Raw genomic sequence first — 14,308 nt, forward strand, 5'->3', positions numbered from 1 at the left:
ATTTCACATAGATTTGCTAACGTTCCTCTGTGGATCACGTTGCAAAAAGTCTGTTGCTCAATTGGACTGCACATGACTTTGACGCCGTTACATGTGCTGCGCAATATCGAACCCGCAAATACTTAATTTTAATTACGTTATATTACACTAACTATAGACAATCAACATTCGCAGTGTTACTATAACGGCTTTCCCATTGTTAATTAAATAAATATTTCGAAAGCGGTTTTGCCAGTGCGTTTGATTAATCGGAATCATCTCTTTTGTTTTCGTACATTAGTATTGTTATAAGTCGTCATTATAGAATTAACCCTTTCCGACACAGCCACTTTGGCCGCATCCGATACGCTCGGACATAATACAACCCTTTACGGCTTATCGTCGCCCAACAGAATGTTTATTGAAAGCGCTTGCGTTTAACTACATAGGAAGCAGCTGACACGATTAGTGTGGCACTGCTGTCATGTTTGCGATGATGACTTTCCGAGCTATTACACATCCGCAGGTAATTTCAAATGTAATACGACTAATTTAAATGTTGAAAAAAATTGTGGGTATTATATATTATATTGCGTCATAACGAACAGCACATCTGTCTATTATATATTTTTAAGCTCTCGTCTGCGACCAGCAAAGGGTTGATACGGAAGGAGGGTAAGATTTTTGAAGTGCATCGAGTTATGGTCAAATGCGTCTAAATTAATAATAAAAACAACTATTGAAACAAAAACGACGTTCAAAAAGTTCTCGATGTGTAAAATGCACGTAGCGCAATTTTTGTACTTGTAAAACGTCGTTTTGTGTGCTTACAAATGAAAAAGCGACAGTGTCTTCATTTTCGTTTAAATTTCAACACTATATTACAATAAACGTGCGATAGTGAAAACACTCTATCGCATAACGTTTAAATGTATTTTTTATAAGAGAATAATAAAAAAACGCCCAATATATGCAGCTGTTTTGAAGTTATTCGCTCGAACGCAGTTTAATTTGATGAAAAAACTAATAAAATTAAATAGTTCCCTGGTAAAACGCTTAAATAATTTAGATCGTCTACTGGTATAAGTGTTTTTTTTTTATTATATTCAATGTTTTTTCGATTTTATCTTACAATACATTTCGCTAAAACTATAATTATTCCTTGACTTTCATACAATTTATTTATGATTGGAGATTGCCGGATTGTTTGAATTTCTAATGTTATTTGATTTGGTACTCGCTATTTGTTTTTATTTATTTTTGGAAAAATTAAGCGCACGATACATATTTTCAGTAAGTTTCTAAATACATTTGTCTAACAACTAAGATGAAAAAAACTTTTAGTGTAATATAATAAATTTTGTTACCAACTCGGAGCCTGTTATAAAGAATGAAATAGGGGTGGGCTTTTGTGGAAAAAGTCTCGAGGGGTAATGTGGGTTGTACGTTATTGATGTAGAAGTTTGTGGATGATTTGAATACCAAATGAACAATGTGCTAGTAGAATTCAAGAATACATAAAAAAGAAATTTGGATCAGTTAAAGGAAGCCGTCCAAATTTTAGGTAGTATTAATGTCATTGAATTACTTAGTTTTCAAAGGGCGAATTGATTATCTACTTAAATAATTTAACACCTATCATAACATTGTATTTAACAAGTCACGCTTAGTCCTATAAAAATTTCTAAGTTTTCTGTTGTAAGTCCATGCGGTTTGCGTTTTTTTCTACGTGTCTTTTGTCGTAATAGTAACATATTTATTTTTTGTTGATATTCATGTAATTTATGCGTTTATTGTATTAGATAATTTAAACTTAAAAAAAAGTCGTTTTATGCGTTCTTAATCATTATTAACGATCGACTATATTATTTAGGTATATTATAACAGTATTTCGTCCAACTGCAGCTGGTCGTAGTAGCATTTTGTGAAATATATAAAACTGGGAAAGATTTTTAATGCGTTAGAAATGATGAGCTTTTTAAAATTTTGTTTCACTCTTTGAATCGTTTTTTTCTAGAACAAAAAGTTATACATTGAAAATTGTTTTCTTATTTATAGGGCTCTTTGGACCATTGTACTATTTAATTCTGTTGTCAATGGTGTTTCATAGAAGTCTTGACAGATATCACACTGTAATACGTCTTCGTTAGTCATCCGTGTCATCAAGTATTGCGATCGCAACACATTTTTCTGTTGCCGGACGTTTATTATTCGTTTATTGGCTTAATTAAATCACTATTTTGGCAAGGTTTCAAAATACATGGTTGTTTTATCATTTTTTTAAACATTATTGTTCCATTTTAAAATAATATTAAGATATTTCTAAATCTAATGTTTTTAAATTATCGTTGACATAATTATAAAATACAAATACTTACTCTTGTTATTTTTAGGAACTTTCTGTGTAGCATTTACTCTACTGCCTTATAACCATTAACTATAAAATACATGGTCAAAATTTCATTTTAATGTTGTGGATAGTTAAAGTAAAAGGAATCAATATAAAATATCACGTGAGCCTATTAAAAAAATCCATCTTGTCCGTAAACCACAAAAATGTATAATTAATTGTACAGAAGCATATTATTTTGAATGGTTTTTTTAATTTTAGTTTTATCACGATATTGAAAAATAAATAAATAACGAGATCTTAATTCTATAAAATAATCTACTACGATTTCATATCATTCGGATAAAACTAACTATGTAATTCTATTTTTTTTCACGTTTTGAATGATTTTTTATACACCCAATACAGTTTTATGTATAAATATTACCTAATTAAATGAACAAATGTATAACTCGACTGATATTAAAATTTTTACTAACAAGTATATATAACAATTATTATTTTTTTCCTAAATAATATTATTTCTACATGTATTTTCTATTCAAACTATTTGCAGTTGCCATAGGATTGTTAAATTTTGATTCGATCGTTTTGGTCACTAATACAATTAATGTCACTGTTGCATTTGTCGTATACCTAAATTTAACGTTGACATAATCGATATTAAAGGCATTTAATCATTACGGAAGCACGTGACCAAATGTTACACAAATATCTCTGGCGTTTGACAATTTTATTACCTTTTTTACGCTCTATCGAAATTTTCCATTGAATTGATATATTGTGTTATTTTATTAGAATAAAATATGCAACGTTTTTGTTCACACTATTATAGATAGAGTTTTAATAGAAATATATCCACTCGCGTGGAAGATTTTTAAAGGCATATCTGTAGAACTCAAATGTTGTAGCGCGTCATCCGTTATTTTTTATTGCTATATGATTTTAGAATTCTTTAAAAAGTATTTTTATTTATTTTCTGATTATCAAAAGAAATGTAAGACATATTACTTAGAATATTTTCTTTTAATGAATATTGGCTACGGTTCAAATACTTTTAATTCCGAAAAAAGTGACTCACGAGTCACTAAACTTTCGAGGAACTCTTGTTCGTTTACATCTATTCTTGTAAGTACTAAATAATCTTATTACGTCAATTTCGTGCTTTAAATCGTATTGTACATAGTGTAGAACAACATAAAGTTTGGATTCGATTCAGATAAATTGACAAAAATTAATTCCCTCGGGTGACTCACAGTATTAAAAGTTGAGTTTCGGATTCTTGATAGGGTCGACGTGGCAAATAAGATAATCTAGACACACTCTAGTGTCGCCACCATCTAATTTATAAACCCAACCGTGTACCACTAGGTTAAATTAATTTTCTTTTGTTTTTTTCTTTCTAATTCGCTTTCCATTAATACTAAAAATAATGAGTTTTGCATGAGCCGCCAGTACGTTTGGCAAGGCATCACGACTAGCAGCTCCGACCGAAACAACCGCTACGGTTCAATTCCATCTCCGTATCATAAAATAGGGAAATGGGCTATGCCTGTGCGCATTATATTTTTGTAAATATTATTTATTTGTCCCGGTCTTGTCTGTCGGTTATTAATATGTACGTGTATTGTGTATGGTAATCACGTCAAATGCATCCGCGGCCATCGCATCGGCCGCACAAATTGTTATTATTATTTCTCCTGCGTGTATATTTTTGTTATGACTAACAATTATTGTATAATGTTGTGCGCACTTTATTTTATTAGCCGAGTCTATGCGGATGTGGGTCGGTTGGATTTTTTGACGGAGCGAAGAGAGTACCGGCCGGACGCACGTTTTTCATAACTTGAAATCGGCTAATCGGAAAAAAAAAACCTTATCCTGTTAAAATCACGTCTCGTTCATTGCTAACAGACCATTCATTGAATTGGGTGTAATTGACCTCTTTTAGAGACACTTTAAGCGATTATAAAACCAACGCTTTAATTATGCTCAATAAAATTAGTGCGGTTAATTTAACGAATTAAAGCAAAACATGTTTTCCCTAGAAAAATTTGTTTCATTCCTGTCGCCAATTGTACAGAACTTTTCCTTCGCCTAACCAATTCAATTTTATTATTTCCAAGCTATAATCCAACCAGGTTTACACTATAAGATAAAAGTTGTCGCCAGTAGTACAGTAAAAAGTCTCAATTTGTAAGATGGTGAAAAAATCGCTTCGATCACCGGGACGTAAGCCAATATTATACGCTCATGTCTAGACTTAGAGTGTGACTAAAACGGTAGATTTTTGGTCCGTCCCATGCTTAGTGCTTAGTCATGTGCTATTTTGTAAAGGTGATAGATTTAGAGCTTTTGCAACCGTTTTATGTTGATCGTCATGCGTTTTTATTATTTTTTTTAACTAAAGATTAATTATGTAAATGGTTTTGCGTTTTCGTGATCTTCATCGTTATTGTTGTTATACCCTAGTTTTTAATTTTAATCAAATTGATAACGCGATTTTATGCTAAAATCTTTAATGAACACTTCCAATATACGTTCTGCTCTAACTATTGATTTAAATTCTAGTACCTTAGAATAATACAATTGTTGTTTAACCCATCAAAATAAATTAATGTTTCGCATAGAGTTCATTAACTGAACGTTTTTAATAACTTATAGACGTAATAAAGCGATCGATTCCCGAAACAGATGAATGTCCACTTTTTGTACGGTCTCATCACGCCACAGCCAACTTTTATTTAGTAATTTTCAACGGACTCTACGAAGATACCCGCGATCAACTTATTCTGTTAATTTTATTTATGTTGATGATTCATTAAGACGTGACAGTTGTCGGTTTCCTCGGCGATGAGATTTCCAAGTCATCGACCGCTTAGAAGAGGATAATCAAAGTAATTTTGTTGCCCTAAAACCAATTCTGGTTTAAATTATAGAATAAACGTCAAAGGTCAAAGGTGTGTTTTGATGAAAATCTCGTGCCGATTAAAGCGTAAAGGTATTTCGTACAGAAGCCCATCAGGATAACCTCTTACACTTAACGATGTTTCGCATGCATTTCGTGGAACGACGATGAAAAACCCTCGTTCCGTAACGGGTAGCAGCGCAGTAGGACATAATGGTCCCCAATTTTTTATGTTTTATTTTGAATATTTATGGGCCGTCGGCAAAAACTGACAGTTAGAACACCGCGGCTACAGCTGTTTTATTGATACATTATTTTATATAATATAATACAACAACGACGACGACGACGAATTAGTACAAATTTTATTGATACCATCGAACCCCTTTTGCTTTCTCTCTTCTTTATCGTCTTAACGCGCACACGCACGTACATAACACAATAATGGGGGTCGATGCGTTTGTATAAAAGAATACCGCCCGAAGGCGTTTGCCGCCCCCTCGAAGAGGACAACACTATAGATGATCATATCCTCTGCTCATACATGTACCCATACACTCCGTCGTCATATTTGGCACGGGTTCGATCTGCAGGAGGTCCGCAGATTACGTATGTCATACTTCTCCTCCTCGAAAATAATTGGGGCAGATGGTCGTGAATGATGCACAGTATTCCCCGACTTATATTCGACCTCTCCTCGCGGTATGCGCGACCGGTACTCTGAAGTCGCAGAATACTTGATTTATCGAAGTCACGGCATAAAGACAGTAGCGGACAAATATATCATTCCGATAGGCGGAGTTCCCGTGGTTTTGTATCAGTTTTTTCTACGTCTTCCGCACTACATCCTCTTAACACAAAAGAGTCAAAACACGACCGTTGTCCCCCAGGTCTTGAATTTTTCGGTCCACCCCTCCGGCGGTGACCTTGCTTTCTGGGTTGACGGTTGTGTGACAGATCTTTTGACGGTATGAAATATCTGAATGCAATGACACTTGTTGAACAAAAAAACCGAACCCGCCGATGAATAACAACAATACGCTGGTGTGCTCATTAGTTAAAACGACATCTTCCTATCCGTCGTTGGGATCTCCACCAAAGGATTATTGTTGCGTAGTCGGCGTAATTAGATACAATACGATTAATCGCCTTAAGTTGTTTCCGTCGAGCAACAATAACCTGTACTGGGATGAACGATAATGATAATCTAATTATTAACGTGTGACGTGTGTGTGCAAGCGTGTAAGATTTGGCATCTGGAGCCGGTGATATTATTATATTCGTATCTAAACATGAATAGAGAACACCTCGTGTTTTTCTATAAATGACTATACTAGACATTTTATCGTATTGTTCGCCACAGTTGCTGTTCGAGTAGTTTCATTATTGGAAGCAGAAACTCCCATAGCGTTTATTATTCGACTAGGTTCATTTTGTATGTAATTAAATTTCTGATTAATTATTTTTGTAACTAGGTCATACCACGTCATCATGTCATAAGCTGTTCTACAGCTTGTCGGGCTAAGGGGCGGTACATTGTTTGATTTCTATTTGTAAATATTTTATCAACACGACAAAAACCGTCGTGTTGGTTGTATTTAAACGCGTTTGTTTGATATGTGAACTGCCAACTATCGAATTGGTTTTAACCGAACGGATAATATTTAAATCACGTGCACAATATTTCTATAGATAAACATTTTTTGATTGGGTATTGTTTGTAACACACGGTTATATTCTACAATCATAATAACGTACGATTTATTTAGCGACGAAACTATCTATTTTCATTAAAATCTGTTATTTAATTTACACAACTGTTGAATAGTACGCGTGAAATAATGTGGTTAGTATAATTACGCTATTCGAATAAAAAATCAACGCGATACTATTCGGCTATATGGTATAGGGTAATATACTCTTTTATATTAAAAAATCGATTGTTCAAAATTCCATAAAAGGGGTTTTGTGAAATGAAAATAATCGTTCCGGTCCGTTGGCTTAATGGTTGCAAAAATGGTTTCTTCCGTCTAAATGTTAATTACATTTTTGAATTCGGAGAATGTCACGAGGTCGCTGGTCAGTCTATAATGAATAAAGTTTTAGGACGTTCAGAATGATTTTTGGGGTTAGCTTATGATCATTAAGGGCAGTTGAATTGTTATTAATAATTATCATAGTGTCGTATAGCCTTGTGCGCCAAACATTCGCACACAATAGAAACCCAAGTCGAGGTCATCCAATTAGTTTAACACGACAGCACATCGTTATTTGTAACAAGGACGAATATGTGATATGCTAAAAATGAATTTACATAATTCAGCGTAGGTGGCGGCAATTGGGGTTTATGTTTTTAATCGGGAGGCGGTTTTTTTATGAAACGCTGTCCGCCGATACGTTTAATGTTATTTATTACACTCAGCACACCTTAACGGCCGCCGTTGTCGCGTGTCCACATACATAAACTGCTATGGAAAACATCTGTCCGGATCGGCACCGTGTCGAATGGTATTTTGCCGTCTCCGGTGTACATGATTTCTATGATTTACACGCGAACTGTTCTGTATTATATTTCCACCATATCTCTGTGTGTTGTTGTGGCGGCGACAAGCCGCGTGTAGACCGACAACGTGTAATATTTACAAAAACCGTCACTCCCTCGCACTGTAATCTGTAAGCCACGTACGACGATGCTGCTGAACGGCGGCACGCGCGAGTCCCGTCTGTGCATCGCGCCCAGCCTTTGTACGCATCCGGTGGTTATACTGTGTACATTCGTGGGACACCGCCGATGTGGGACGGCGTCTATTCATCACTACAGTAGAATGTGTTAGAAGCCACTCGAACACAACGACCGTCCAACTACTAATGTACTTGATTGGGTTTCGTACTACTACTCGTCTAATAGCACCAGAGGTCTGAGTATTAGAGTCGGCATTCATGACGTCATCGATTCTCTGTGTGGTTCGCCGCCGCTGCGCCTCGGAGTTTACACACATTGCGAGTTTTTCGATCTCCTCTTGAAACTCAATTTGAATGTCGTTATGTCGTTTTAGAACTTTTGTTCAACACATTTTGTTTTACGGTGTATTATCTGTGAGCTTGAATTTGTTATGACAATAGAATGTTATAGCGTTTACAACTGTTTAAACAACTGCTGTGCTATTTTTTCACACGATTTTTGTATCGTTTGTGCACTGTAATTTATACTTCTCGTGTTTAAAGTCACTGAAAATGGTAAATAATTNTTCTGAAATTTATACTTCTCGTGTTTAAAGTCACTGAAAACGGTAAATATATTTTACCAAACACTCCCTTTGACGAGCGATGCCGTGTAAGAGTGTATATTTTTTTCAAACGAGTAACTCAATGAAGTCAATAAGTAAACCAAGTGACTGGCGAGATTATAGAGTCCGGCAGCTTTGTAAATTCGCTCGATGACATTGAAACGTACATGACTTTTTTATTTCTTTCATTTATCGTGTACTTGTGCAGAGGGGTTTCTTTTAGGGATTAAAAAAATAGGGGTTGATTTAGTGCCTTTTAATGAAAAGAACCACGTCATTTATTTCTGGTTTCTTTTTTTTTTTACTTCAACTCCGAACTGCCGTGTATACGTATATATCGTTGACAAAACACACGACGGGGATTTATTTTTCCCAGGGTTCATTACTCAATTAAATTAAAATATATTTTTGTCTAAAAAAAAAATTACCTTTGCCCTAAAGGTGCGTACTTACTTGGCATTTCTTCTACCGCGGCGCATGCGCCACAATCACCGGCCGTAACATCTGTTGCCCGTTGCCGCCGAATGTACACGATCATAGGGAATCGTGACCCTACTCGCGCGGCCACATGACACGGTCGGCCGCTCGTTCAGTTGGGCTCACTCCGTCGCGATCGTGCCGCGCCGAATGACGTTCGTTTGCATGTGCGTCGTGCTTATCAATCACAGTGAACATTTATTTCGTGTGCCGTTCGTATTTTTCCGGAAAACTCAATCGATGCATAGCATTTCTGTCGGTGGTGCGATCGTCTAGTTGCTACACTTATCTAACCGCCGATCATGTTGAGCGCTGCCACCAAATGGGTTACTACTACCCCGTCGGAGCCCAAGACCGACATGGGGCCCCCTACCAGCCGGGGCGCCGTCCTAAGGGTACACGAGTCGTTTTTGCGGTCGCTCAAGCGAAGATCGCTCAGGGTAAAACGATCCAAATCGCTTGTCATAGCGGAAAAAAGGAAATCCGGTAAATTTACACTCGTATATAATAACCACCGACTTTGCATTACTTCAATGGCGTTTTGCATTTCAAGCGTTTATTTGTTTTCGTTATTATGTAAAACCGCAGCTAATTGGTCGATTTTTTTTTTTGCGATTGTCCTTCAATACATGTATTGCATTACTTAGGCCATTCAACGGCTTAGAGTTGCGAAATCAAATTTGTTGTAATGTATAGTTTTTGATACGTTGTATCAGCCCAGCAGCCGACCAAGTCAGACCGGCCTTCAAAAAAAAAAAAAAAAACACTAATAACTCTTTTTTTTTGTTACTATTTTATGGATCGAGGTTTTCTATAGTTTTCCACTTTTGTGTCTGTCGTTGTATACTTTATGTTGCTGGCGTGTGTACGCCTAGTAACCATGATCGAGTTTTTTTCCTCTTTGTGTTTCTTAAATATTAAAAAAAAACAATTATCAGTAATAATTTATCAAAGATATTCATTCGGACGTTTCAATATTTATGAAACAATAGTAAAAGTACGTTATTATTGGCCAGAACGATATGGTTCAAAATGCTAAATAAATTTAATCTTTATTTAACGACGACGGTTAGAAAAATAATATATGCTCAATAACTTCTCATTTAAAATGATCAATACGCAGGTAATTAATTACACGGCGTACATTCACATACTTTAAATACTCTTATGTTTTATGATAAGTATAAATTATTCTTTATCTATGGAAAACAGGATTGTGCGTGCAATTGTGAATTTAATCGATGACGCCGGCGCGAGTAGTTAAAACAGGAGAAATTTTCTGGATTTTTTTAATAACACTCGGAGAAAAATCGCACGGCAGTGTTTTTGGCGGCATCGTCTTTAACGTAGTGATTTATGTTCGTGAAATGTTATATTTGTTTTAAACGAACCCTCTATGTATATATGTACTCGAAATATATTTGATGTATTAAATTGAAGGGACGGAAGCAAAAGTTTCACGTAAAAAACGTTGTGAATTGTTTAGGAAATCTCCTTCGCTGTATTATGGACTTTTGAACAAATTGAACGCTACGGTGGCGTTGACGGTTCTAATAGAATCTTTTATTAGGTTTTCGCTGGGGAGATTTGTTAAATTTTTCATTTCTTCTCGCCTTTTTTCAATGGCGACGACATGAATGTGAGATCCATTAGGTTTTTAGATTTGTCGAGATTTTCATTATTGATGTCCAGTGAGCACCTGTCTCTCAAAACAATGCTGTAGCCATTTTGTTGACCCTTTGTTTTTCTTTCCTAGCGAGTGCTTATGCAAATAAAGTACAAAATGCCGAGGGGTGCGACTAAAGGAAAACTCTCCATGTCGTCTTGTAAGTCTAATCCGAGTGTCGACGCATTATTATTTTTAATGCTTGCTTCGGTTTGTTCAGCTGTAAAAAAGTAAATAAATAAAAAAACATCACAAGATATTGCGTATGAAGCGATCACTTTGACATTAACAGTGCACTAAATTGTTATCAAAGTGGCTCGCGTTTAAATCTTTAGTACGTCATAGTCTTGCAATTAACCATAATTCACAGTTTTAATGAGTAATTCTGCCCACAAAACGGTTTCCACGCGCAGAAAACTTAACTGCAAGCCACTCGTAAATTGTTTTTTTTTTATTACATCCAATTAAAAATGAAATATCAACCGTTTATATCTTTACAAAAAAAAAAAAAATAAAAAAAATCTACCACATCCTATTTTCAGAGTAGATTTTAACATCAAGCAATCACCGTGAAATTTACATGACAATTAGAACTTGTTCTTATTGTCCGCCTTGATTCACATTAATGAACTGGCGGCTCCCGTGCAACGTCGTCATGGTTTCCACACACTATCCGCTGTCGGTTAATTTACAAGATTTCACACGTGTTCCAATAGATATCATATCGAAAACGATAAAACAAAAAAAAAAAAACGTTTGTTTTCCTATTATTTTTAACTGCGACGACGGTGTGAGGTGTTATTTTCGTGCCATCGTATAATGCATGAGAATTGGGGGTAATATTTTGCTCTTGGAATACTGATGGGTGTAAGCCGATGAAAATAATGTATTTCTGAGGTTATTAGACGCGCGCCAGAGGTGACGTTGGTGTTACTGAAGGGAAAAAAAATATATAAAAAATGTGTCCAATGCACACACGGAGAGAATTTCAAACCGCGTCTTCGACGGGACACACGTAACTTGTACGCGTTACGTGATCGGATTACGCTTAGCGAGACCAAGTAAGTCACTGTGTTCTCCAAGCGCATATTTTGTATTTGCGCACACGTCATTTTGATAAGACCTTATCACTTTATCGAGATGCCGGTGGGCGCAAAGTAGTCCAAAGTTTGTGGCTGCAAATTGTGACTTTTAACGCGTGACGTCATTTTTCTGTGCGATACCATAAAAAACAATCGTGTTACACGGGCACGCTTATGATTCTGTGAAGACAGTACATTGTGTGTTGTTCTCGCTAGAAATAATATGAATATTTGATTACGGGGTGGGGAAGGGGTGAGCGTGTTCATTTCCTGGTAAATCGCTATGAAAAATGTCTATCTTTTTATCGCGCGTTGTATATCGAGTTTTTTTTCCTTTCGGATCGTTGGAACTCGACCAAAACAAACTATACGGTATTCTCATACGTCGTCCTTGTCAAATGCGAATGTTGTCGCAAAAGAAAACGTGTGTCACCAAAAGCCGTCGGGTAGTAAGGTAAAAGATATTTAGTGCAATAATCGCCAAGTGACGGACGTGGAAAAAATTGTTTAATTTTTTCCAGTCTATGCACAGCGCGATAAATATATCGCGCATAATTTTTTAAACACGCAAAAACTTCTTTTCTGTCTACTGTTTATAACTGTTTGTCGGTTGTAGTTTTGCATATTCGCACGACGAGATTTTTTTACTGAAAAGAGTTCTCAGAATAGAACAGGAGGGCGCTATTCTTTGTTGTTACGTGTATTCGTTTTCGCAACACTACTCGTGTTACACGTGATAACAAACAATCTGTATGTTTTTTTGCACCCCTACACGGGTTTTTAATATTAAAATGATATTTACCGAGACCATTATAACGTTTAGAACGCTATGGTCTGGTAGCGTGTTAGTACTTTTGTAAGAGGGTTGAATAAACCGTCGCTCGTATCGGTCAATCTTGGCGCCGGCAGTCTTATGAGTGTACTGTACTGACGTGCGTGATCACTGTTACGGGGTAACACCCGTTTCCCCTTTTTGGCGGAAACATGAAGACCCTGCGGTGTTTCCGAAAAGGATTAGCGTGTATGTTGTGTATACTTGATGGATATAAAAACGAGAAACTTGAGGAAGTTATAACGATTGTTTGTCTGCGGGGTGTAGTTTAAACGGTTGCTACTCGTTGCACTTGACGTTTATAAATCTGTTTATACGACTGGCAAACGGTTTTATACGTTTGGTTCTAAATTNAGGAACGGTTTTATACGTTTGGTTCTAAATTAGATTATTTTTAGGGGAAGAAGGACTGTCGAAATTCTTTGCTTTTTGTCGATTACTAACTGCTTCCTGGGTTGTTCACTCCAGAAGAAGTTCCACGAATACAGGGTGGGGTATATAGGATTAATTAGTAGCCCGATATATAATGTGAAATAAATTTCGACAGATTAGCTGTCAAATAGTTGTTACTCTTTTGCGTGTTAATATTTCTTTTTTTTTCTATTAAAAAAAAAGCGTCTATTAAAAATTATTCCTTTTAATTTTATAACATGTATCACTCCGTATACACACGAGTACGTTTCTTCTTCGTTAATGTAATTGAATTTCGGCCAGTTTGTTGCAGTTAAAATTGAATTAGAAAATCCTAAGATCCGACTGTTCAATCTATCGAGACTCGAACTTGGATAAAACTATTGCCCACGTGACCCTTGTTGTCATTGTAAACTCTCCTGATTGGTAATGACAGGAAGTTCTGCGTTGTTTTGCTGATTTTGCATTACATGTTGCGTGTTTACTTAAAAGAAAAAAAACAATTGTTTTCAGAGTATTTGCTAGCAATACTTTATTGGGATTTTAGCAAAAGTTTACACGTATAAGCGCTTGCATTTATGGTTATTTTTAAATATGGTTGTGTTTCGACCGTGGTTTTTTAACGTTTTATTTGCGGCAAAAAGGTCTGCAATCGTTAGCATTTTAAAGTTTGCGTTAGGTTCTATTATCATGTTCTTTTATGCCTATTGTTGCTATTTTTTTATTTTTGTTTACTGTCGGCAAACACGAAGTACAGTTGTGTCGTCGTATATCATTGTCCCAGCAGCGCGGCTCGGCAAATTATGTGAAAAACAAGTTGGCGTTTGCTAAACGCACGTATTTATGGTCGTTTGTGTTGTTATTATTATTATTATATATTTTTTTAGTACTCCACCATTATTACGATAAAAATGAAACACACTCCCAACAACTCTGCCGTTCGTTCTCCCCTTCAACGTCAAAGCATACGGGGACATCGTTGTCCGTGAGATTTGTATTGGTTCTCCGATCGATAATGAATCGAAATCTAGTTGCGTTTAAAGACGTTACCTCGTAAATTAAAAAAAAATAATACCCAAAAAGGTATCAGCAGGGCCGCAGCCCTTATACGGTTTCCGCCCGTATAGCAAATGACACAAATGAGAATGAGAGACGGTAACCGCGAACTGTCCTTTTTGAATTTTTTTTTATTCCCGTGCGTCGAATAGTTAAACTGCCCACTTCCGCTCGTATACAGTTTTGCCATATGCATTATGTGCCGTGCGTGCCCTGCAGAATATATCATATTCTTTTTTTTTTAGGCGGCCAAAGAAGTA

General features: G+C 36.0%; 1 protein-coding gene across 2 annotated transcripts in view; it reads left to right on the forward strand.

The window, feature by feature from the left end:
• The window catches only part of LOC126908825 (centaurin-gamma-1A-like), a 42,893-nt gene that overhangs the window by 14,825 nt on the left and 13,760 nt on the right, over positions 1-14,308 (forward strand). Inside the window, exon 1 of one of the 2 annotated variants that reach the window (XM_050691125.1) lies at positions 9,092-9,487. The exons of the other annotated variant lie outside the window; for it this stretch is intronic. Within the exon in view, the coding sequence (XP_050547082.1) occupies positions 9,304-9,487 (184 nt within the window). The 5' untranslated portion in view covers positions 9,092-9,303. Of the gene's footprint in view, positions 1-9,091; positions 9,488-14,308 lie in introns of those variants that run through there. 2 annotated transcript variants of the gene reach the window in all.

This window comes from Daktulosphaira vitifoliae, unplaced genomic scaffold (genome assembly GCF_025091365.1).
Source record: "Daktulosphaira vitifoliae isolate Bord-2020 unplaced genomic scaffold, ASM2509136v1 Scaffold_15, whole genome shotgun sequence".
NCBI classification, from domain to species: domain Eukaryota; kingdom Metazoa; phylum Arthropoda; class Insecta; order Hemiptera; family Phylloxeridae; genus Daktulosphaira; species Daktulosphaira vitifoliae.